The sequence below is a fragment of the Pavona decussata genome, unplaced genomic scaffold, assembly GCF_977016875.1.
Source record: "Pavona decussata unplaced genomic scaffold, jaPavDecu1.1 SCAFFOLD_98, whole genome shotgun sequence".
Lineage (NCBI taxonomy): Eukaryota > Metazoa > Cnidaria > Anthozoa > Scleractinia > Agariciidae > Pavona > Pavona decussata.
This window is the reverse complement of record NW_028145514.1, coordinates 1,047,854-1,073,149: the sequence shown is the minus strand read 5'-3', so window position 1 is coordinate 1,073,149 and position 25,296 is coordinate 1,047,854. Positions and strand designations below refer to the sequence as shown.

The 25,296-nt window shown below is 38.3% G+C and overlaps 4 protein-coding genes and 1 long non-coding RNA gene across 7 annotated transcripts in view; 4 read left to right on the top strand and 1 right to left on the bottom strand.

Moving 5' to 3' along the window:
- Nucleotides 1-25,296, top strand: part of LOC146472528 (polycomb group RING finger protein 3-like) — a 114,288-nt gene that overhangs the window by 34,315 nt on the left and 54,677 nt on the right. The gene's annotated exons all lie outside the window — the stretch shown is intronic.
- Nucleotides 56-3,712, top strand: LOC146472535 (cathepsin Z-like). Its single transcript, XM_085119310.1, has 4 exons — nucleotides 56-281; nucleotides 1,741-1,979; nucleotides 2,277-2,477; nucleotides 3,141-3,712. The coding sequence occupies exons 1-4, from the start codon at nucleotides 157-159 to the stop codon at nucleotides 3,476-3,478; spliced, it is 903 nt and encodes a 300-aa protein (XP_084975436.1). The 5' UTR covers nucleotides 56-156; the 3' UTR covers nucleotides 3,479-3,712.
- Nucleotides 4,491-5,624, top strand: LOC146472534 (uncharacterized). Its single transcript, XM_085119269.1, has one exon. The coding sequence runs from the start codon at nucleotides 4,656-4,658 to the stop codon at nucleotides 5,571-5,573; it is 918 nt and encodes a 305-aa protein (XP_084975395.1). The 5' UTR covers nucleotides 4,491-4,655; the 3' UTR covers nucleotides 5,574-5,624.
- Nucleotides 7,034-11,035, top strand: LOC146472533 (uncharacterized). The gene is made up of 2 exons (XR_014866539.1): nucleotides 7,034-9,340; nucleotides 9,772-11,035. It is a non-coding gene; the product is annotated as an uncharacterized LOC146472533 (long non-coding RNA).
- On the bottom strand, nucleotides 10,962-23,339 carry LOC146472532 (rho-related BTB domain-containing protein 1-like). 3 transcript variants are annotated; one of them, XM_085119267.1, is made up of 4 exons: nucleotides 23,201-23,339; nucleotides 15,904-17,983; nucleotides 13,757-13,979; nucleotides 10,962-13,221 (listed from the first exon to the last, which is right to left on the bottom strand). In XM_085119267.1, exons 2-4 carry the CDS (start codon nucleotides 17,335-17,337, stop codon nucleotides 12,929-12,931), a joined length of 1,950 nt encoding a protein of 649 aa, XP_084975393.1. In that variant the 5' UTR covers nucleotides 17,338-17,983; nucleotides 23,201-23,339; the 3' UTR covers nucleotides 10,962-12,928. The 3 variants fall into 3 exon arrangements, with proteins under 3 accessions (XP_084975393.1, XP_084975392.1, XP_084975394.1); XM_085119266.1 differs by lacking the exon at nucleotides 23,201-23,339 and having other exon boundaries at nucleotides 15,904-18,164; XM_085119268.1 differs by lacking the exon at nucleotides 23,201-23,339 and having other exon boundaries at nucleotides 13,200-13,336; nucleotides 15,904-18,166.

The following is a 25,296-nucleotide window of genomic DNA, read 5'->3' as shown; positions in this document are numbered from 1 at the left end:
AGCCTCCATGTTTTTAAACTCAAGTGCACTGGGTTCGAGTATAGTCACGTGGGTCAGTCTTGTGACTGACATGAGAACACAACAAAACGCCGGCATGAAAAAATTCAGAAATAATTTTCGGTTTCCTCCATCCACGACGGAACGATCATCTTGAAAATGAAGTTTCTTTTGTTGTGTTTAAGTTTTTTGGGAATTTCATTGGCTTTGAAATTTCCCAGTAGCAAATACAACAGCAAAGCTTGCTACCAGCCTGAATTTGACAAAGGGATTAAGGAAATCATGTGAGTAGAAAATTCCGAAGTTTGCTACTTCCTCGTGATTGAAAGTGTATAGCTTTTGTAATGTTGATATCATTTTCGTAGGAAACTTTGAACTTAGCTATTCATTGCTAATCAGATCTCAAAATTAAGCAATTTTTCGGGTTTCGGGTTCATTTAAACTCCGTTAACTATGATTTAAAGCGCTCAGCTTTAAAGTTCTTATGTAATCAATATTGTACATGTCTGAGGAGAGTGAATCAGCGAAATTTTGACTGTTCGTCTGACGCTGTTTTCTGCTGTTTTCAGTCGCATAAATTGGAAAATTCACTGCGATGATCACTTCTCACTTTTATCTACATCCGCAGTTCATATATGAATCATTTCACATACTTTACATCAGTTTTAATTCATTTCGACCTTATCGTTGTCATTGAAATTGAGATTTCAAATGCTGCTAGTTCCCACGAAAGCAGGAACTACATTCGGCAAGTCTTGAAGTCGATTCAAGTTTTCGACTTGTAGGTTCGTGTCAAGTGAACGCAACTTGTGCATACTTGCATTTTCTCACAGTCAAGAAAGGCTCCGCCCTGAGGTCTGAACCGTCATTCTTTCATTTTCCATTTTTTTTTAAGGTAGCCGTTTCATAGAAAAACTGCATCTGGGTCTATTTATACCTTAATGTTTTCCTTCCCTTTTCTAGACTTTAGCTTGTGAAATCTCTACCATTTCATATACCTTCTTGGGGGGTCCAGTTCCCCCGGGGATTGTCCAGTCCAAATTGTCCTTCCTTATGTCTATTTTTACCTCAAGGGGGAGAGGGTTTGTATCACTGGAAAGGATATGGTCTTCAGGATCTTCTTTCTTAATTAGACAAAGTTCATATCCCTCTGCGGGTGCGGCAGCTATTCCCAAACAGTGGTTCTGGTGAGCTGTCCAGTTGTTACCTGGTTTGAACACCAGGCTATAGTCGAGCTCTTATCTGGCTATACAAATCTCATATGGGAGCCACTAGGCACCGGCGTTGTAGCTTTTTCAACTTACATTGTTAAAACCACAGGCTAACATGGAATTGATTCTTGTAAGTCTAAGTTTCGTAATTGTCATTGCAATAATGACAATAATGACAGAGATTCATTTGTAGGATGGAAGAACATACCAAAAAATAAATAAATCTACTTTGTTTAATGAGGGTGACACTTAACATTCTACTTGTGGCCCTCAGAGTCCCAGTCAAATTGAAATTAGTAAAATATGCTCACCCCTAAATCCCACCCATGGTTTGTCTGACTGTACAGACAATACATGGCTGACTTTGGTTCATTATAATTTATAGGATTGAACTTTTAACCCTAAATGTTAACTGAAATAGCTATAATTACACAGAGAGAAAATTCTCCAAAACAACAACAACAAAAAAACAAGAGACTTTGAATCAATCACTCAATCTTATAACCACTACCACTTTTTATCAATTATGCAGTTTAACTCCTCGACCACATCACTATCTGAATGCTGAAGCACTTCCACCACAGTGGGATTGGAGAGCTGTCCCAGAAAAAGGAAACTTTGCCAGTGTGTCACGCAATCAACATATCCCTCAATACTGTGGCTCGTGCTGGGCTCATGGTACAACCAGCGCAATGTCTGATAGAATCAACATTCAGAGGAAAGGAAAATGGCCCAGCAATCTCCTGTCAGTGCAGAATGTCCTAGACTGTGGTAAGCACCATAAAAAAATTATAAAATTGTTTGTGTTCTTTAAATTCCCCAAAACTAAAGCTAATGTATCAAAGAAAAAAAAATTGAAAAACCTTTGGAGCACTTTTGGCATTGAAATTTCTTTTTTTATTGTTTGTTTGTTTTTGTCTTGTCTTGTGTTGTTTTGTTTTGTTTTGTTTTTTTGTTGTTGTTGTTGTTTTGTTTTCTTTTTTCTTTTCACCTTTCCAGGTTCAGACACAATCAATTCAAATTTTATACACTAGTAATTCTGTTTTGTGTAATTTTGTCTTTCAACAGCAAATGCAGGTACATGTTATGGAGGTGGTATGATTGCTGTCTACAAGTATGCCCATGAAGATGGTATACCCAGTGAGACCTGCAATAATTATCAAGCTAAAGACCAGAAGTGTTCATCGTTCAATCAGTGCGGCACGTGCACCACATTTGGGGAGTGTCATCCAATCACTAACTATACACGGTGGAAAGTCAGCGAGTATGGTAGGTGGATTTGGAAGATTTACTGGGAATAGGAATTGTTTTAATGGCAGTAGTGATATTAACTCTCTTGAAGCACAATAGACCTTTAACACATGGTGGCCATGTTGAGTCTCAGGAGAACAAAAGCTTTGTTTTTGCACTGAATTTGCATCTGGCCGAGGCTTGCCATGTGAAAACAAAGCTTTTTTATTCCCCGAGTCTCAACATGGCTGCCATGTGATAAGGGTCTATGGTGTAGTGATTAGCTTATGCAACTGTGAATCAGAAGAGGTTGGAATTCCCAAGTTGTTAAAATTATCCTAAGTTTGGACTCCTGGATGTATGGTTCTGAATTTTTTTTACCAGTAAGTTTTGCACAGTAAAGATAAGGCATAAATTTCTTGTATAAATTTTTTAAACCCCCAGGGAAATCCATAATTTAAGTTTTCATTGCACATTCTTTGGTTGGGGTGGGGGACGTCTTTGAAAGGGGGTTAGTTACAAAGGGTGAGAAGGGGGGACGAAGGAGAGGAACAACATTGTTCCCATAAAGAGTAGGGACCCTGGTAACAATGTTGGGAGCAGAACTTTAGGATTCATTTTTTTTTCCACCTACAACCTGAAAAACATTTTTTGACGTCATAGTTACCATGTGTTGACTTCCCTGGATCTTTTTCTTTACAGGCAATGTCAGTGGACGTGAAAAGATGATGGCAGAAATCTACGCTAGGGGACCTATTGCATGTGGCATTATGGCTACTCCTAAACTTGAGGCATATAAAGGAGGAATCTACACCGAATATAACCCCACTCCCATGATAAATCACATTGTTTCTGTTGCTGGCTGGGGTGTTGAAAATGGTGTAGAGTACTGGATTGTGCGTAACTCCTGGGGAGTGCCATGGGGAGAGGAGGGGTGGCTGAGGATTGTGACCAGTAAATACAAAAATGGAGATGGAGATGCTTATAACTTGGCAATTGAAAAGGATTGTGCTTTTGCTGTCCCTATAATTGAAGAATAAAACCAGTTCAGAGAATTGTGAGAGCTATTGTTCCCAGACGAAGCCAGATGAATTCTCTGGGCATTGCATAAGAAGTGCATTTTTTTGTTGCAAATTTGTTTGTAGACACAATTGTAGGTTGCTTTCACTTTTGCTTTAATGGCAGCTATAGTAAGGTCAGTGTATTTTAAGTTTGTACATGCCCATTAATGTATTCATCAATAGCTTTTTGTTATTAAATACGGTTCTTGTAAATTTTTTGTGTGGTTCACTTTGTCATCTCTTGTAAACTTTGTGCCTTGTTTAAGAACCCAATAGACCCTTATCACTCGGTAGCCATGTTAAGTTTTGGGGGAATAAAAAGCTTTGTTTTCGCATGGCAAGCCTCGGCCAGACGCAAATTCAATGCAAGGCTTGTAATGCAAATAAATAGTTTTTTATTCTCCTGAGACTCACCATGGCTGCTGTGTGATAAAGGGCCCCATGGTGTATTGAAACGGTGAATGGTTGCCATCATCAAATTTATTAGTATATACCACACGAGTGACTAGTACTTTTCACGTGCCCTGATTGGCTGGCTCGGAGTCGATTAGCCAAGTACTATTCACCTCCGAGCAGCCGAAGAGAAATAAGATGGCTGCTACTTGTTTGGCAACGGTTACTTACGAGGAAATTATTTCTATAAACAAGGCGGCTGTTTAAAAAAAAATACATAAATGGCAGCAAAGTTTGGTTTGAAAGCATTAAATGGTAAGTTATTTAACCTTTTCAACCTCATATTCTCAGGCAAAAAATGCAAAAACAATCCCTTGTTTACGAAAACTGCGGAGCACTTAAATTACAATGAAACATCTAAATATATTTTTCAGCATGGTTTCAACAACAAGATTTATTTGTCTGCAAGAAAGCAAGAAGGAACTTATTTCTACAAATTATAAGAAATCTCTTACTGCCTGGGACGAGATTTTAATTATTTGATTATTGTTTAGGATACAAGGAGGCTTAAGTTTAGAGCTAGCAATTGTTATGAACTCTACTTCCTGCGTATCTAAACTGAAAAATGTTTATTCGGGAAAAATGACAGGGTACCGCGTTTTGTACGAACAAGTTCGGAAATTCTTCGTCACTTCCGAAAGTGCGCCGGCAATATCCGACGGCTTCTCGGTTCCAGTCCTCTTGCAAACCAGGGACTTCAGACATGGCCGCTTTGAAGATGAAGTTAGCTTTCCCACGACTTCACGTCGACACATCAGCGATTGCAGGGCTTGTCGAGTGGTACTGTCATCACCTGGGAATGAGCGTTATGAAAGAGATGCACAACGAAAAGGAGTTAATACAATGGATCGGCTATCAAGATCAGCCGCAATCGTCTGTTGTAGAGTTTCGCTCTTCCGTCCGGCAACCTAACCCCCCAAAGCGTTATTCACCCCAACCTTGTGATGTTTACTGGAAGATAGGATTATCCCTGGCTGATGTAGATACTGCTCGTTCCAAGCTTGTGAGTCAGGGCATAGAGGTAACAGCCCCGAGACAGTTCCGCGACATTGGGTACCTGTGCCACTTGAACGACCCATTCGGTTACTCCATGGAATTACTGCAGCACGATTTCCAATCAAACTTCAGTTCAGAGCGTATACAATACTCTCTGCAATCGAACCTGGCGCTTGGTCAGCAAGCTCACATAGGGCAGATCACACTTCGCGTTTCGGACATTGAAAAAAGCCTGATTTTTTACGAGTCTGCCTTAGGTATGAAGCTCCTCTCGCGACAAAGTATACCTAGCATGTTTAACCTGTACTTCTTAGCCTGTACAGATGAAAATGCACCTTCTGATGATATTAATGCAGTGGAAATCCGGGAGTGGCTGTGGAGAAGACCTTACACCACTCTAGAGTTGCAGCACTGGCCGGACCAAGACCGAAAGTACAAAACTGCAAACTCAAACGAAAGTGGCTTTACTGCCCTTGCATTCACAGTTGATAGTCGACGTTATGAGGAGCTAAAATGCTCTCTTGTTGCAGAAGATGTAAGCAAGAAATACCCAGAATACAGCACTAGTGTTCTGGAATGCAAAGACCCTGATGGGACAAGTGTGCTGTTTATCCTACAAGAGTGACATTCTTTGTAAACCTTTAAACTCAGAAAAACAGTGCAACACTGCATGCAATAAGAACGGCAGGTCTATTCCGGGGGTGAGGGGTGGGGGGTGAGGGGTGAGGGGTGGGGGTGGGGGGTGAGTTTAACTGGGGTGAGTTTAAATGTCCCTTGACAGAAGTTCAGTCGGTTTCCCCATTAAACCTGTGATAAGGCCCAATTTTAGCAGTGCTCTTATTTATTTTTACGCGGTCGCTCGCTAAATTTTTGCAGGAATGGTTTTTAAAATACTAAGACTGAGATCCTGATCACAGGTTTATAGTTCTGAGATACTACGTCTGCCAACAACCGCGTCTCAATTCATACTAAAGCGCGATAAGAGGCGCCTCATTTTTCAGGCTACCGATAAACTAACCAATGGAATAATGAACTTTGACAGGCTGTTGACAACATTATCACAAGATGTTGATTTCATGCAAATGATCACAAAACACGTTCTTAAGTTGAGTTGAAAGTTGACCTGGCTGAACAAAAGCAAAACACTATTATTAAGGATATTGTGTTTTATTTGTGAAATTTTGGCGTAAATAATGGATTAAGCTTTATAATACTTCAGAAGTATGTTTACTGGGGCATTTTGTTTATTAAACTCGCCGCGATACGTAACCGGATCCTAGTAAATTATTTTCATTATTTTTCACTCTGACGCCATTGAAAAGTTTCACGGCGAGGTTTACATTTCACGGCGTGAAATATTTCACTCCTTTATAATTTTACTTTCACGGCGTGACCGGGCGGCGTGGATTTATTTCCCAGTCTTCAGATTCACTCCCAGAGTGAAAACGTTTCGGAATAGCGTGAACACTGCGTGAAATTTCCACCTCACAGTGTGAAGTTTCAAATACACGCGCCGTGACCGTGAAAAAAATTCACTATTTGGAGTGAAATCCATAAGCCCTCTTTTCGCGTGGAGGGTCACATATGGAGACAGTATGACAAAGGGAAAGGGGTTTCTGGGCTGCTATGGAACCCATTTTGTTTTAGCACCTAAGATAGTGTGTGAATTAAATCACTGATTAAATTCAAATAAATTAGCAACAATGTAAAAATTATAGTTCTCAGGAAACTTATCAGTGTCACATGTACCACGTTACAATACACTCCATTAGTGAATGCCGGGTATTAGATGCGTCTCAGATCTCAGTAAAATAGGAGAAAGAAACTACAGTCTTGAATCTTGAATTGTTATAGTCTGAAATGTCAGCTGTCTCCTCCCGGCATAACCCCCTGTGGGTTAGGGAGAAGAGACGGCTGACATTTCAGACTAGAATTCGTTTCGAACAATTGGCTCACCCCTCACCCCTCACCCCTCACCCCCCACCCCTCACCCCTCACCCCTCACCCCTCACCCCCTACCCCTCACCCCTCACCCCCCACCCCTCACCCCCCACCCCTCACCCCCGGAATAGACCTGCCGCAATAAGAAAGCAACATATGGTTGAACCGTGTAGGGGACACACTGTGCAGTGTTGCATGCGATCCATGCCACCTTTTTATTCAACACATTGTAACACTGCCCAAGTATGGTCATGGTGCACTCAATGTTCATCGTCCGTAGTCAACAGATATCCTGCGGTTTACATAATTTTGTGCATTGGGGAGAAAAATGGCAAAATAAAGATTGTCTCTGGCCAGCTTTTCTGCAATAAAATATTTGCTTTGTTATCCCTCTCAATCTGCATGATTCCGCAATACAGTGCTGTGCAACCAGGCCTTTAGCGTTGCAGGGTAGATGACCAAAAAGGAGAGATTCAAAATTAATGCACTCCCAAGAGCTCTGCTTAAAGCTTCCCATTTTGTTTCCCTGTGCTAATACATGACCCTTCAAAACCCTCAGCTGGCCATTGGAAAGAATGAGCAAAATTACAATCATGGTTTCAAACCATATTTTGGAGTTTAACTATTTCACACCTGTTGAACATTTTTATGTTTTAACTGTCTCGACCAATGACACAAATTAAACAAAGTTTGTGTAATCAAACTTTTATTGGACTTTCATGTATATGTAGCAAGTAACTACGTAGATTCTGAAACTATAAATGTCAACAAGGATAATATTATATAATATAGATAAGGATAATATTGTATACAGCTATATATTTTTAAAAATCTACATGGTTATAAAAACTGACAACATTTAGACACACCAGGCACAAAAATATTGTGGCTCTGGTTACACTGCTCAAATAAAATAGTCTGACTACTTTATTTATTCCCCAAAACGTTTTGTCGCTAGTAAAAGAAATCAGAATTCTAACCTCAGCCTAATGTGTACTTGATTATAAAATGGTTCACTCTTTTCACATTCATATTGACCAAAACAGGGCAATATCTTGGACAATTCTCCTTAAAAGTTAATGACATCTGTTTTTTTTTTTTGTGTGTGTTATATATTATTTTGATTGTTTTCCCATTCACAGTTTTTAATTTAGCACATGCTTTGCAATTTTTCACGGAATTTACGAGGCACTTACAAATAAGTTTCACATCATCATGATACAATATCACTTCTATCATGAACGTACTCGCCAACAAGCAACTACTATATCCGAATTTTCTCTTTTGAAAAAAAAAACTAATTGCACTCGGAAAGTTATTGGAATGTTGAGAAATGAGCCCTAGGGCTCTTGATATTCATGGAGTCAAGTGGTAGGACAGTGTAGTAAACCAAAACAAAGGAAGTAAAATTACTTCCGGGCAACTAAAGAGGTTAAGGTTAACTTGGGTTTACTCCACATTTCCGTCACCCACAATCAGCATTATTTTTTCCTGGTCTCCAAGTAGGAAAGTGGCTTTCAGCTCTAGGGGCCAAATTGATGAAGCCCTTATTAGTTAAGATGTATCCTAAGTATAGTTCCTTGACAATAGCCTGTTGTTAATCCAACAATAGACTATTGTTAAGAATACTTAAGAATACTTAAGTACATCTTTATTGAGGTGGGCTTCACGAATCCCAAACTCTAAGGTAAAAACTGTGAGACTCTAAGGTTCCATTGGACCCCAAACCCCCTCCTTTGGGATGCAGTGCTTTGAACACTAAACTCAAAACTTGCCTAACAAAACACTACGTTTTACACTTAGCCAACATTGCTTCAATTACCAAGTTGCATATGTAATATTGAAATTAATGCATGTGTGCTCTTGCAATAATTATTTCTAACCACTTAAAAAATATAAAAGCAAAGTTTCATGAGAAAATATTTTGAACAAGAACATGAATAAGTATGAAATTTCTACTGTTAGTAGCATTGAGTACCAGCAATGATTTCTTCTATGCAATTTATTTACTATTTCTATGTATAAACAGCATTTAAAAGTTGAAGGAAGGAGTATACACTGTTTAACAAATACTGTATACATGTAATAATATAATAATTACTATATCATATAAATTCCTCTGGTTATATCTTTATGTAAGTTATACTCACTATGTTGAACTATACAAAATTAATCTTCGACTGTTTCAAATCACAGTTTGGACATAATACAAAATACAAACTAACGATATTTGACATAGAATCTGAAATTAAATTTTCTGTGATCCAATCACCCAACATTCCTTTTTTGTTTGTAAAAAGTATACTATAATTATTGTTTGCGTTGTTATTCACTTGAAAAGAGACTATGATAACAATACTAACAGTGATAATAATAATGTAGCTACTGCACAGATTCAATTCATTGACATATTCACTTAAAGAAATGTTCAAGAAAATAATTACTCTCATGGTGCTGCACCAGTGTCTTTTGAGACAAAGAGATGCAGACACTGAAGTACAAATATCACCTAAAATCACAACAAACTTCAGATTATTAGCAAGTTTCTTTCCACCAATGAAACCGTTCTTTTATGCCACATGAAATGTCGATAATAATAATAATATTGTAAGGGTATCTGTACTAAGATGGCAGGTTTCTTTTACAGGTCCCAGGTCACAACTACAGGTCACTGTGATAGCTGTATATAAACACGCTAAACAGGGTCTCCTTGACATAAACTCCATACTAAAAAGCTAATTCAAGTTTTCAAGTTCATTCAAAAATTCAAAAATTTAGCAGAAAAGAGAGACTGGCCCGCAGGTAGCAAGAGCTAATCTAGGTGGGCCAGACTTACAACTGTTTAAGGATAACAACCCTCAACCCTAACCCTCTTACTACAGTGACCTGTACTTGTGACCTGTGGAATGTGATCTGTAAAAATGACCTGTCCATACTAAGTCATACAACTATAGAATCAATACGTCTTAAAAGCAAAGTAGGGAAGACAAAGTGACTGTGTTTTATGTATTAGCAACTACCAGTTTTTCAATAACACAACTACAACTTCACTTTGAAACAACACAACTGGCAGGACCAGTCTAAAGAAATAAACTCAAGCTTACTTTTAAAGCTGCCGTAAGTTTGTTTCGACAACAGTAATAGTCATTATATGGCTAACAATCGTGTAAATGTGACATTGAGGAGTTACAGGCTGGTAATGATTAACTCATAGCTACAAGTGGTATGATTAAATAACCTCTGGATATAAGCCACATTACAGATGTACAATCAAGGCCCCAGTTGTTCAAAGGGCGGATAATTTTATCCACTGGATAGTTTGCAATCCAGCAGATAGAATGTGTGCAAGATTTTCATGATAGTCCTATAATTTGTGAATAGAGTAGAAGCATATGTCAAATTTCAGAATGGTATATTTGTGTGGAAAACTTGCCAAAAGCATTGGTTGGAGTACATTTGCTCCGCTGGATAGCGACTTATCCAGTGGATAAAGTTATCCGCTCTTTAAACAACTGGGGCCCGGTTGGTAGCCTACTACCAGACTATCAGCTTATACGTATATCCTGCATTACAAGTACAGTGGTCACCAAAGAGTCAGGAAAGCAGCTGGTAACTGGCTGCAGCTTCAGCAAAGTAAGATAAATGGACTCTCTTTAACAAGGGTGACAATTGAAGGGCTGCAGGCCTAAAGGGCCTTTGTCAAAGTTATGGTGGACATTTGTTTTTTATCAAAGATATAACCCAATGATTTCTGGGAAAATAATGGGCAAAGTGTATAGACATAGTGCATATTGTATAGTGCTGAGACAAGGGTAATCCTTTGAGGAAACAAAAGAAAAACTCAAATGTTGAATTTTAGGTTTTTTTTCCTGTTTCCCTGTTGGTATGTGGCCTATGACATTTTATTGAGAAAATTAGGCCCGTTTCCTCCCTGGAGTTCGGTCATCTTTTAAATAAAAACCAAAAATCATCCTAATATTCGTCATAGGCCATTTGTGCCCCCAGGTCCTCAATTAACAAATATCCAATAACTGACAAAACTGCAGCCAATTCAAATTGGAATTTGGAAATATTTGTTTTTGTGGAGAGGAGAAAACCAGAGTACCAAAGGAAAACATTCTTGGGCAACAACAACCTAACAACTTACGACACATAGCCCAGGAACTGACACTATTTACCGTAAAAACAAAACTCATCCCACTCTGTTTTGGGAATGACCTAAATATTGCTTTTAATTAACAAACAGAAACAAAAATACTGGACAAAATGTTCTTTAAAATGGGTTTTCTAGTGCAAAGATATAATCAATTTGCATATTAGTAATGTTTGTAAGAAAGCTAGCCAGAGAATAGGTGTGATAATGAGGCTGAGGAATCTCATACCAACTGAGGCCAAACTACATCTCTTTAAGGCAGCTATTCTTCCTCACTTAATACCATATTGCCACTTAGTGTGGCATTTTTGTAGAGCCTCTGACACCCATAGGCTAGAGAGAGTAGAGGAGCGTGGACTGCACGCTGTATTTATTTTAAAGACAAGCAGTCTAGCTACCAACAGCTGTTAATGAAAGCAAAGCTACCATCGTTATATTATAGGAGACTACAGGACATTCATGTATGTATTCTAATGTAAAAGGTTAAACATAATTTGCATCAGCGGACTATTTGTGACATGTTTCTGACTTACAGCCACACTTACAACTTTGCAGCAGAAAGATTTTTATCAACCTAATTTTAACACAGTTACACACCAGAAACACTCAATTCAATACCTAGGTCCAAGACTGACTGGAGCAAGATACCAAGCAAAGACATATCGGCTGAGTTTAAGACCCGGATACGCAGTCTTGATCTAAGCAACATCTTAGATGGATGTAGTAACTACTACCTTTGCAATTCCTTATTACGGTTTTAATTACAAGATTTTAGAATTTTGATAATTATGAATAGAGTTATTATTAATGATTAATTCGTTTTGTATTTTAGACTGTACTTTAGAAAGTGAGGTGTCCCCTATTAGCAGTGGGAATCCCCTCTGCTAGATAATTTGTTGCTTGACACATTAATAAAGTCATCATCATTATTATTATTATTATTATTATTATTATTATTATTATTATTATTATTATTATGATTATGATTATGATTATGATTATGATTATGATTATGATTATGATTATGATTATGATTATTATTATTATTATTATTATTATTATTATTATTATTATTACTGTTAGCATACAGCAAGGTATGTCCACATGTAGCTGTGCTTGAGGTAATACACAAGTTGATTTTGGATCAATTCAGTTGAACAATGGGCAAGGGAACATAAATAAAGGCACATCTATCTATCCTGGGAAATGAGCAACTGTGCAAATTATTCAAGTTCTGTTCTTGGGAATTGAGCAACTGTGCAATTCAAGTTACGTTGACATTTTTAAATTGAAAGTGAAAACTTTTTAAAATAAGAATTAGTTTTACTAATTTTTTAGGGTATCTCATGTTAATTTTGTGACCATTTTATTGTTACAGTATGTTTAGCTGTTCATGATAAATAATCAAGTTCTGTTGACATTTTTAAATTGAACTCATTAAAATAGGAAATTATTAATTTTAATGACTATTTTTTTAGCGTAACTCATTTTAATTTTGTTACCTGTTTATTGTTAAATTTGGCTATTCATAATGAAAAGTGCATTTGAATATTTAGAAAATTTGCCGCACTTTATTTTATTTTATTGCTTTATTATTAGAACATTCAAGTCACTATGTAATGCAACAACAAGGTTGCTACCTGAGAAAAATTTCAAGGAGCCCGCAAGGCCAAAAGACAAGAAGTTAGGAGCCCAACATGTAAAGTGTTAGATGCTGCTGCAAAAAAATTAGCACCCAAAGCACTTTCTTGGGCATCCCAGGTTACTGGGCTCCTGTGAGGCATTACAGCCTTGAACAAATTAGTTAAACTAAAGTTCTTACATTATCATAGTGTTCTGCTTTGCTGTGTAAAAAGTAATGATATTCCCTCGTTTCATGTGGGCACTCACAAGCAGCTGCACTTTCGCTTATGCCTGATATGTTTGTGTGCCTTACGTAGTTTCTCTGCGGCTTTCTCATTATCCATTTCTTGCATGGCCTTCTCATACCAATCAGCTTCCAGTATGTACCAGGCTGGTGGCCAGCGTTTCTTTTCTATGGACTTGAGAGTGGTTGAGTCAAGGTTCTTGATAAGTTTAGGGCACTGACGGCAGATGGCATTGTAGTGCGTTGCAATGAAGTGTGTGCACCATGCTTCCAGTTGAGAAGCATTATGAATCTGAGCCTCCAGCAAGTACCCTACCAAACCAATGTACCATTATTACTTAAAATTAATAACTTACAAAAAGACAGCTAAACATTCTTGAGCTGTTGCTTGAAGTACATGATGGTTCTTCTGTTTAGGCAAATGACACTAAATAAAACAGAAATGTCCATGCCATTCAAGACAATTAAAATAACATACTAACATAACATAACATACTAGTTTATTCAATTGTTGGAAAAGAAAACAAACGTACATCTTGAAAAGAAAACAGGAGGTCAACCCTGTAACAATCCCATTACCAAAACTAGTAATGATCAAAGATTAGGGCATGCAGGGGATGCCAGATACGCATCCCAAGATCCATTAATTCACTTGTGAATTGTCCCATATAATTATGGCTCCAAACGCAATTAGGAGTGCGTTCTTTCTATGTCGAACGCAATAAAAAAAGTGTACATGTAAAAAAAAAACAATAATTAACATTACAAAAAATTATGATATCACTATTTACAGGTACATATTTTCATATGAGACACTGTTTACAAATAGCACACGCAGGACACTTACCAATAATATCCTCGGCAACAGCCATTTCATTTGTTGCCATAGCAACCTGAAGTTCTTTGACAATGACCTGTTCACAAAGAGCAACCAGTCTCGACAAACAAAAGAAGTTTGCCAAGGCCATCACAGCAAGAGTGTCATCCAAAGTTAAGCAGGGACACTGGCCAGTGTACAGATATTCAAGAACTTTCAAAAATGCATCAAAGTTGGTGTCTTTGAATTCCACCTACAAGGATTAAAACCTGCACCTTAGAAGAGATAATGGCTCTTGACCTTATTTTTTCAAGTCTTACAATTTCCATATCTTTTTGACCTGGACAAAAATGTGAAGCATAGACCGTATTTGTCCTCTAAACCCAAACAGTGATCGGCATCTAATTTCCCCTTGTGACAAAAGCACAGTTCTTCAAAAAAAAAAAAGGAATGATCATCACAGACAAAGTAGCCTATATAACAACTGTTTCTGTAAGTTTTTCTGCCCACAAATTAAAACAAGAGCAAAAAAATCAAGACATAGGGTGAAGGGAGGAAAGAAAATACCCACAAACCGTTACATTGGACTATACCAAAACAACCTCTTGTTCTTGCCTGTTTGGATATCACATTGAAAAAATCTCATGGCATTCCCTGTAGAAAATTATGGGGAATTGAGTTAAGTGCAAATCTTGGCCATGGGACACAAATTTCAGTCTCTAATGACCTTTGAACAACGAGACTTTTTTATTTTATTGTTCATCTGTGTTTTCAGCAGGCACATCTAATGAGCAAGGGCAAAGACAGAGTTCCTTGCCAATTTGGATAATGACATCAAAGACACTTTGATTCCAATTCTTGTGCAAAAAAATATGACTAAGGTGCAAAAATCAATTGGCTACAAAAGCTCCCAACCCCTTTAAAGTGAACCTTCTTTAATTTACAGTTGTTGGGTTTGTGGGGAGGCATCCCTCCCACTCCTCACCCATTCCCCCCCCCCCCCCCCCCCCACCGGCTTGCATTTTTCATTCTCATCCAAGCAAACTTTGATAGGGTCAAGTTAATAGCATACATGTAGGGACCACTTGTTACATAGGCTGCAAATTGTCTTGACTAAGTCTTCAACTAACTAGTACTTAAACTATAATGATCCATGGAAGACAAAGAATTTTCATGTTGATATGGGCTGGGCTTAACCCTTTCAAAAATGTTCCAGGATCAACAAGAAAATCTCCTGTCTATTCTCCACATAATTATTTCTTATGGTGCAAAATGCACTGGTTGGAAGAATGGTTGATCATGTAGTGATGTTGCATGAAGAAATTGGATACTGATCAACATTAAGGCTTTCATCCTTCGAGTAGCTATCTGTGTTTCTGCTAAGGTTAAGGGTGGTGGAAAGGCTATTTATACACCTGGGTCGGGTTGTTCGAAAGCCGATTAACACTAATCCACAATTAAAAGTTAACCGAGGTTTTCATCTCACTCATTACAAATGATTTTAAAGGTTCATTTTTACAGTGTAGCTAATGGTAAAGAAAGGTATAAGGCAAAACTGAGGAACAAAAATCTTTTGGATGAATCCTTACGGATTAGTAAATATACTTGAATCAAAGTTCACATTAACCAAGGGTTAACTTAATCGAGCTTTGAACAACTGGGCCCTGGATGATGAGAGACGATGTGAAGCAAGGAAACAACACAATGAATATAGAGGTCAATCTAGCCTTGAACCACCAACCCTGCGATGTTCCCAAGTTTAATCAGAGTAGTCAATAGCCTATTGGGCTAGGTTTTTTTCTTTGGATAAGGTAATGGCAGCACAAGCATTTGACTGGGGCAAAAAATTAGCGGTTGCAATGATGAGATGGTCTATTAGCAGGGTGATTGTCAGGCTGAAGCACAATCTCCTTTCCCTTGGTGTTTCCCCTTTTTGGGCATTTAGGACAATTTTGAAAGAAATAAAAAATGTGCAGTTCCAGTAAATATCCATACTCCCAAAATAGAAGGTTTTTGTTTTGCCCCCCTCCTCCTCCCCCTCACGAAATTCCAGTTTAACTTCATGCTTTGCTTCTAAAATTTTAGCTTTTAAGACCCCCTCCTCCTTGGAATTTCTAATGACCTTCCATGGGGTGGGTATGGATTTTTTCTGGGACTGCACAATGTTCTTTTCTTACCACTTGACCTCCACTTTCTTTAAAGTGTCCTGTCATGAACATGGCTGCCATCATTTCACACTGGGCCACCAGGAATGCCTTGTGTGCAACAACAACCCTGTCTTCAATGTGAAACACAATATCTGAGAACATCTGTGAGTTGAGGAGCTTCTTAGTGCAAGAAACCATTTCTCGCACCATATTGGAATGGACATCGGTGTTCATGTACTCCATGTTGTTCATCACATTAGCGGCATACTCAGCAAGATAGCCAAGTTGGAGATTTCTGGCTGCTTCTTCAAGCTCTTCATTGCAAGCCTCAAGAGGGATATTACCACTATACAGAAATTCAAGAATGTACATGAATGTTCTGTATGAAAGGAAATTGTCGACAGTAACTTGGACACTGGAGCTGCGTTCTTCACCAACACAGTTGCTGCTGTAGGAATTGATGGCGACAAAACCCCTAGGCAGACTTCCTGGCTTTCCAAACACAAGAGCATCTTGTAACACCAGCTTTCTTGGTGTTCTGAAACCACTGTTCATTTGCAGTTCCTTTGCAGAAAAGAGCTCAGCAAATGTTGCTGCTGTGGCACAAAGAACTGCCCTGTGGGCCTTGATAATCTGCCCCTGTACTAGAAACTCCACATCAGCACACATTCCACCATGCAGAAGCCCCTTCAAGTTCTCCTTGTATAAGGGAGATTCCACACTGACACCTGGGGCATCTGGCTTCTCTGGTAGATAGGGGGGCTGAAGTTGGGGCTTCAGGACACCTTTAAGGTGCGATGACCAAAACCTGGTTTGTCGTCTGGTGATTAACGCTGTACGTACTGCATTTTCAAACACATGGTTTATACCCCACATGGATACAACACTTGTCTCATAATAACTTGCACCAATCTCTTTCGCTACCTGGCGTCCCATATCAGGTGTCACAAGGGAGCACTCTCGCATTCGCTTTGACAAGCTTCTGCTGGTATTTACAACAGTAGCCTCTTTGCCATGCAATCGCCAGTCAGACTGAGTTCCCACCAGTACAATAGGTGTCCTTGGACAACACTTCCTGATTTCACTGTACCACACAGCATTGACATTCTTGAACGTATTGGGGCAGTTGATTGCAAAACAGAGCACAACAACATGTGCATGTTGATATGCAAACTTACGGTTGAACTCATGATCTCCAAATGTGTCCCAAAGCCTCAATGCCACATCTACCCCATCAACTTTAAAGTTTGCTCGCTCCCGTATTTCTTGCGACACATGATACTGATCAATTGCAAATACTGTGGGGAAGTGAACATGTTGTTTTTGAGTGACCTGCGGTGCTGGAATGCCTACTCCAAGAGCTTCTGCGCAGATCAGCCGCGTTTTACCCACACCTGTGTCCCCGATCACCACGCACTTGATTAGCTCACGCGGATGCTCTTGGTCATAATCAATTTCATTCATGACTGTTTGAAAATCCCGCCCTCAGGGGAATTAGCAATTATTAGCGCAGTAATTTTCTGTAAAGCGATGCTAAATACAGATAATTAAAACGATGAATTTACCACAGGAAACTTCCAAACTCCAAACAGCTGGCTAGACTGTTATGTTTAGGCCTTGTTTAGGCGACGTCTCTCTAGTTCAGCTGCGTTTCGTTTCAATAAATGTTGATTGGCCTAATATGGCGGACGAACTGGCAAGAAAAGCGACTTTCTCAGTTTGGTGTGAAAATGCCTGTTTACGTCAATCAGGGCCCCTTGAAGCATAACCATACCTTTGAACAACGCTGTATTCGATATTCCAAAAATACCCACTTCCTATCAGTTTCAGTTGACGAGATTCTATAAATGCTGCGTCGATGAATGTTGATGGCCCAAAATGGAGGGTGGCGACGCGAAGCATTAAAACAAACGCCGAAAATCAATAACGTAGAACATTCCAATGGCGACAATCGAGTAATTGGTGCCGTAGAAAGCTACCATCCACGAAAACGGCCAAACTTCGGAGATTAAGTACAAGTTTAGCCGCACTAAACGCCCCACGATTTCTTTCATAGGCTTGGCGATCTGACAATCCGCACGGTTGTAATTTGGCTGAGTCTGTTCAAGGACTGAAAAAAAAACGCAAAAAGTCAAATAGCTGCAATATCTCGATGAGACTGGTCCTTTCGTTGCGAGAGAACTAGAGCGTCTGGGTAGTAGATATCTCGGTTAACACAGAGGAGCCAAACCTTTCCCCACTCATGCTTTTGATCGATACTGTCTGATGAAATTGAAGATGTTTTTGTTTTGCTCAGCTTTCTTCAATTTTTTTTTCAAGGGAGTAACCACCAATCAAACGTAAGAAAAACATCACGTGATTTATAAAAGGGGTTTCCGCGAAGTGTGATTTTCCATCAAATTTTCCCATTTTAAAATTAGCTTTATTTAAATCAGTGGTCAATTTACTTGAGGTTGAAAGCTAATTTGATAATTTGTTTAAAAGAAACTCAAATCGGCTTTCTGTTGGGGCTTCTCAGTACATCTCGTTTCACAAGATTGATAGGATGTCAATTATGCTTGGCACGAGAAATTTGTCAAAATATATCGGCCCCGGGTCATGGAAACAAAATACTTCTACAGGAAACGTGGCCGTGAATATATGTATACTTGTGTTTATCAATTTTGCATTTTTGAACAATCAAAAACGATTTAAGAGGGGAAACGTGACTCTTATCGGAAGCCGTTCTAACGTGTTTATGCCTTAGGTCAGGAAGTTTAGTTTTCTCAGAAATCGATTTACGACAGCTCGCATTCATAATTTGGCACGCAACCATTGACACTCACTACAGCCGCTTTTTTTTTTTCTCTTCTTTTTTATAGGAGTGGATCGAATTACAAGAATCTGAATTCCATTTTTTATTCTCGGAGTCTTCATGCATTGTTTCTTTCCATTATCCCCCTTGCATAAACAGTCACATTTAATCTTTACTTCGTTCGCTGAAATTTATTCCGCTTTTCCTTCGAATGCAGTAATTCGAAGTGACCTTTCCCTAGAGATAGATTTAACTTAATCCCTTTCATTGCAGGTCTAAGACGTTTTCGGGATTAGTTGCTGCTTTATTTGAGCTTATGGGCGGGACAACAATGTCAAAATGTAGATTTCGAAGAGCAACTTCCAATTAAATGTCTCGCCAAAGAGCTAACTCCAAAAACAGCACAACAAAGACTTGTGAAAATTAAACAATAAGCGGATAAAAGGAGCGCAGTCTCAGTTAATCCTGCTTGCGCTTTACACGCAATATCCGCAGCTAATGCGCCACGAATACAGCCCTTCAGTACTGAACCCACTTGCTTGCGCCGTTTAGTTACTCAAGGACATTGTTTTCGCTCGACTGAACGGAAACGGCTCAGTCAACTACCAAGTACTCTCAGTGCCTTCGTTGTTTCTTTCAGAGAGGTTTTCTTTCTTGTGTCATTAATCGTGACCAGGCTCTTGAATAACAATGAGCTGAAGTCAAGAGATTTACATGTTCTCTTGTGGAAATATATTGTTCCTTGTATTTGAAATCTTCTTGGTGTTGAATGCATCTACTGTACTCTCGCCACGGGAATCGCAAAATTTCCTCAATAATATTTTTAATCAATTACGAGACATTGAAACAGTAATTTTCTAAATGTAGGATTAACGTCGGTGTAAGAACCTGACAGGTTTTTTGTGTGTTGTAGGTTATATTGTTTTCCTTCCTTGCATTGTTTTGATGTTTTTCAGTTTCCTTCGTTTTACGTAAGCTGTGAGTTTTCACACTGAGGTTCTTAATCCGAGGTAAACTTCAACCATTTTCCCCTTTACATTTTCAAGTCAGCTATTTCGGGTTCTTAGGTTCCCAATCATTCCGACGGCCTTACCTAGATCATAGACAGTTTTTATGTCAGTTTTAGAAAATTGTTATTTTAGACCCACCGCTGTTCATACGTTTCTGTTCCGTACTGTGTTGTACTTGTACTCTCTCTTTATTTTCATATGAGTTTTAATGTCCGTGAATTGTACATATAATTATGTGGTTTCTGCATGTATTACTGTCTGTCATTGTATTATTATTCATTTCAATTTCAATAAATCATACCAACTGTCAAAAATCCTCCCCAAACGAAAACACAACTTCTGTGGGTGTGTATATTCAGATTTGACTCACCTTGAACTTGTCCGACAGCATTTCAGTCCTGTTTGAACTATAAACAATAAAATTGTACATCCATTTCAAAAGAGAAAATCTTGATCTACTGCACCCTTTCTATTGGCTCTTCTTCAACAACAACAGAAAAAGACTGTCGTGGCCTTCGCCGCTTCGATCAGGAGTAATTGTCGGTACCTTCATTGGTTGCAATTGTATTATTTTCTTTCTTGCTTTACCACTACGCTAATTTTTTTATCTTTTCATAAAAAAGGTACTGTGAACGGCCAAAGTAAAACGTAACGACCTTATAAGTATTCAGCTGCAATGTGTTTTATGTATTTAGCTGTGTTATATTGAACGTTCGCTGATATTGCCAATGATAAATGCAAATGTTAAAAATAATCAGAGAAGTAACAGTTTTTGTGTCACCATGTTCCTGATCTTCTAAGAGCCCAAGGACATGATCAAAATTATCACTGATGCAGTAAACGCTATTTTACAGATGACATCGGTTTCGCGACAGTCTTATTATTAATTGTTAATAGGATGGCCGAATCACATGATAAAAAGTATATGCCATATGGCAAGAAACTAATGTACATCGCCTCAGGTGATGCAACGAAAAACTAAGATACATGTATTAGTTTTTAATTACTCAGAGCTAAAAACAACATAGGCTTAACAGACTTAACAACGGGGTTTTTGATATCTTTTGTTAAAAAAGATGAAATAAGACCTTCAATCACCTGCCAAATAATTCTAGAATGACGAGAGGAACGAAATCAACTCAATTCTTGAAAGATACAACTCGTGATCTGTTCTAGCGCATTTTGGAAACAAAAATGGGAGAACTTGAAAAATATTAGCCTAATATTTTTCAAGTTTCAATCCAAACCGGCCTACTCTGTCTCTGGCCAGAGGCACTAATCGACACTTTTATTGCACTGGGGTGATAATTGTTAACAAACTTGACAATTATTTCGTTGTTTCTGCTGACAGTCAAACATTTTTGGGTTTTGAAATGACAGCAAATTTTCGTGATACTTCCCCTTTAATATCCTGAAATTTCCACGTCAAAGGAGGTTTGCGTTGAAAAATCTAAATGTTCATTTGGATAACATCGTAAATTTTAGAGAGTTTGTTTCTCGAAAAAGAAAAAACAGTGACGCATGGTTTAAATTTGGAAAATAAGATTTCGTTCCTTATAGTTCTAATCGTTCTAATCTAGAGATCAATCTAGCATCAACCACCGACCCTCAAATTTTCCGACAGAAAGCCGGACTCGCTAACCACTGCACCATCGAGCCTACACAATGGCACGTACTGAATAATATCCTTGCCAAAGAAGCACGTTGCAACATCAGATTGGGAGAAAAGTTCTACTCCGGCTCTAGTTTACGCTAATGAAAGTAGGGAATTGTTTTAACAATTGTTAGTGTTTCGTATACAGCTGAAAAAATATCCTTAAACTGGGGCACTGTCGCGGCGATTTTGCTGCATTTTGGTCAAAACTTCTCAAAATGTTTTACAAAGAACCTGGTTTGTAACATGAAATTGCTCTTACAGCACCGGGAAGAAAATAGTAAAGTTTTTCTCCTAGGAAGAACAAAGTATAATCACGTTTTAGCGACTTTTCTAAATACACAAGAAGAACTTGAGAAAGTTGGCCAATTTTTTCCAGTTGCAATCCAGTTCCATCCTAGCCATCCGCATCCAAACATAATTGATAGCAGTTTTTCTGTGCACTAGTAGGGTTTAGTGTAAACAAAACTCAACCATTACTAATAAAGTTTAACGATTCCGTTGAAACAAATAAGTACTATGTATTCTACGTACTAAAGTAAGTGAAACTGCCCCTTTAAAGAGCCGAGTGCCTGAATGGTTTAGCCTAATGTAATTTTATTCGTTCATTCATTCCTATTCCTTCCTTCCTTCCTTCCTTTCGTTCGTTACTATTCAACCAGTGGTGTCGCTGGGAAAACTTTTGCATGTGGGCAAGTCAAGGATAAAATTAGTCGACAGGCAAACCTACTTTCCAGGCAGTTAACAAAAATCTTTAAACCCACGAGAACATGACAATCTCATCAGTCAATACGGTTTTGATAGTAACTGTAAGAAAAACTTGGAAGAAACTCACTAATGGAGTATCCCTTTCAAGACCTTTAAACTGACGACTGTGAAACCCTTTTCGTGAGATGTTCACCCTTGACCCTGTGGTTAGATAAGAACTTAATTGTAAATTTCTTGACATCAAAGCTTTTTCATAACAAAACAGGTCGCAGGTTTGTGAAAATTTTGTATGTTCAATATTATATTCTAAATTAACTTGAATGCTTTGCATCAGTTTTTATTTAATTTCAACTTGTAAAGCTTATTAGAGCGGTTTTCAATTGAGTGTCAGTAAAACCAAAACCAAATTAATTACTCTGGCCAATGGGAACAGATGTAAACAACACAGCAAGCCAAATAGAATTCGAAGCAAATACATGTAACTGGCGACAAGCGCGGGAAAACGCGTGCGGCGAAAACACGATTAGTTTTGGTTTTGCTTCTCACGTTGCCGGGTTGAGAAAGTGGCGCGTGTTTTGTGAACCAATCACAGACCGTAGTAATGCAAAACCAAAGCAAACGCGAATTACTTTCGACAGTCAATTGAAAACCGCGCTATACAGAACATTTAAAACTGCTTTCTTTGATTTATCAGATGTAAGCATCGTTCATTGGATGGTTTATTCCTGCCCACTAGTTTGAAGATTAATCTGTGATGTTTCTAACTTTCAATCCTTTTATCACTCAGTGTCGTGTTCGCTTATTCAAGTGTCATTACAATTCCTACAATTTCTGCAACAGTTTCAGGACAGTTTATTATCGTAACTAAGTTCATCACTTGCTGCATTTAAACAGGCACACGAACTCCTTTACTATAAACGCCGTGAAAACTGGACAATTCCTTTTACAACATGCTGGATAGGACGGCTGTAGGCTTCTTGGCGAGAGAGGATGAAGTATTCTCTTCGGTACAGCGTTTCTCGAAAACCTGGTAACTTACCGGGCCCGCTAAGTATATTTTTAAATGTTTTTTTGCCGATTACACAGTGATTACAGACATGGTACTTGGCCAATTATAAGATTTTAAAACTTAGTATTCAAAGCTAACAAAAATTGACTTACTTGGAATAAACGGAATTGTGTGCTTTTGGGAAAGTGATATGCTGTGTATTAACGTTATGCTGTGATAGGGAAGAGCAGATTCGGCTCTACGATGACATAAGTACCAAGGCTCTGATCCAGTTGTCTTGCTCTACTTACAATAACATCAACTGCCCTTCTGCGAGTGAATCAGTCTTAATTAAGTAAACTGATCTCATTTAATTACAAGATTATCAAATTTTAGCAGTTGCATATCTGCTGAATTTGTAGACATGTTTGGGCCTGTGAATCACGAGAACCTCAAGAGTTTAGACGGCACTCAACTAAGGAAACCAAAATAGACCTACACGATCATACAAATAACTAACGAGCATCGGAAAACACGGAAAGCTAACTACTATATTTAGAACTGAAGTTTTTCACAGTGGTCCAAGCCAAGGTCACGAAGAACTTCAATGCGTATCTATTTCGAGAACATTTGTTTAAAGACTAAAATGATCAACTGGACAACAAAACTTTAAAAACCTGCTAAACACTTGAGTAGAATAATCTAGACCTTGAATCGTAAGAGCGGCATACAGATGACGGTCACAAGACAAAAATAACTTAACGTTAAAAGGGGAAGTATCACGCAAATTTAATGTCATTTCAAAACCCAAAAATGTTTGTCTGTCAATAGAAACATAAAATAATTGTCTAGTTTTGTTATAAATTATCACCCTAGTGTAATTAAACCGTCGATTAGTGCCTCTGGCTAGAGACAGAGTAGGTCGGAATGGATTGAAACTTGAAAAATGTTAGGCTAATGTTTTTCAAGTTCTCGCATTTATATTTTCAAAATGCCGTAGAACAGAGCACGAGTTGTTTTTTTTGTTTTTTTTGGTTGTTTGTTTTTTTCAAGAATTGAGTTGATCTCTTTCCCCTCGTTGTTCTAAAATTGTTTTGTAGCTATGTGAAGGTCTTATTTCACCATTTTTAACCAAACAGGTCAAAACCCCATGAGACTTCCCCTTTAACATCACTAAATAAACAGTATTCTGTCATTCTGAAACCGAAATTAGAATAGCTAGAATTGTCCCAAAAGAATACGCTTAAACTGAGGGTGATGTAAGTTCCTCTTCAGCAGAAAAATGGAACACCCGAAAAGAACATTTGAACAAAATACTTCAAATATTGTCTCGTGAATTCCAAGATCGTTTTTTGTCCTTTTAAGGACATATTTGAGTAAGTTAATACAGATTGAGGTGTTCGGATGCTTTAGTTGAAAATGTAAGTTGCAGAAAGTTTTAGGAAACAGAATTTTATTCCCCGAATTTACTAGCTGTTGTTGGTTTTTCGAAAGTGGCAGCTGAACTTTTTTAGCATTTTTAACGACATACTGTACTTCAGCGGAAATCCCCCTTCGAAAACGAAAGGAATTATTTTTCCGGTGTTACCAAATTTGGAGTTGACATTTTGAAAATAAACCATTGGAAATAAACCATTGGATGCTACTGAGAGCATGATTTTACAATGTTAATCCATAGTTAATCCAGCAGGCTACTTTTTTAGGTTACCATATGAGAATATCCTTGACTTTTACCAAACAATCATTTGTGTATCGTTGACGCGTCTACGAAAGTGGCGTTTCTAATACGATGAGCCTCCCGCGGAGAACAGGCAGAGCGATGTTCGTAAATTAAGTAAAGGCCAATTTAAAGGACGGTTTGTTACTGCGCATACGTTCTGCGCATCTTGAGATACTCGGGTTTCCTATGGGTGGTGCCTACTTATATTATACAGGGATATTTCTGCGCGGTTTAAAACCATGCAGAGAAAGCAGAACTTAGCAAGTGCCCTTGGTATTCAAAAAGCAATTTTGGGGTAACCATGCATTTTTCAGAGCTAAAAAAGCTTTAATTTCGAAAAAACGCCATACATTGCCTTGTATTTTACTGCTTTTTAGAACAATTGTTGCTTAATTGTCCCTAAAAAATGTGTGGCTATCCCCAATTTTCTTTTTGGATTTCAGTACCCCTTTATAAGATCTGCTTTACCCGCATAGCCAAAAACCACACAAAAATACTTCTTTATTAGTAGGCACCGTCCTTAATCGGGCTGATTTGACCCAATGTGAC

Excerpts from the sequence above, each read along its gene's own strand:
- LOC146472535 (XM_085119310.1), top strand. The coding sequence starts at position 157 with ATGAAGTTTCTTTTGTTGTGTTTAAGTTTTTTGGGAATTTCATTGGCT. Across the intron at positions 282-1,740 it reads AAAGGGATTAAGGAAATCAT|TTTAACTCCTCGACCACATC; the intron begins GTGAGTAGAAAA and ends TCAATTATGCAG. Across the intron at positions 1,980-2,276 it reads GCAGAATGTCCTAGACTGTG|CAAATGCAGGTACATGTTAT; the intron begins GTAAGCACCATA and ends GTCTTTCAACAG.
- LOC146472534 (XM_085119269.1), top strand. The coding sequence starts at position 4,656 with ATGGCCGCTTTGAAGATGAAGTTAGCTTTCCCACGACTTCACGTCGAC.
- LOC146472532 (XM_085119267.1), bottom strand. The coding sequence starts at position 17,337 with ATGAATGAAATTGATTATGACCAAGAGCATCCGCGTGAGCTAATCAAG. Across the intron at positions 13,980-15,903 it reads AAGAAAGTGGAGGTCAAGTG|GTGGAATTCAAAGACACCAA; the intron begins GTAAGAAAAGAA and ends TAATCCTTGTAG. Across the intron at positions 13,222-13,756 it reads TGTTGCCGAGGATATTATTG|GGTACTTGCTGGAGGCTCAG; the intron begins GTAAGTGTCCTG and ends TTGGTTTGGTAG.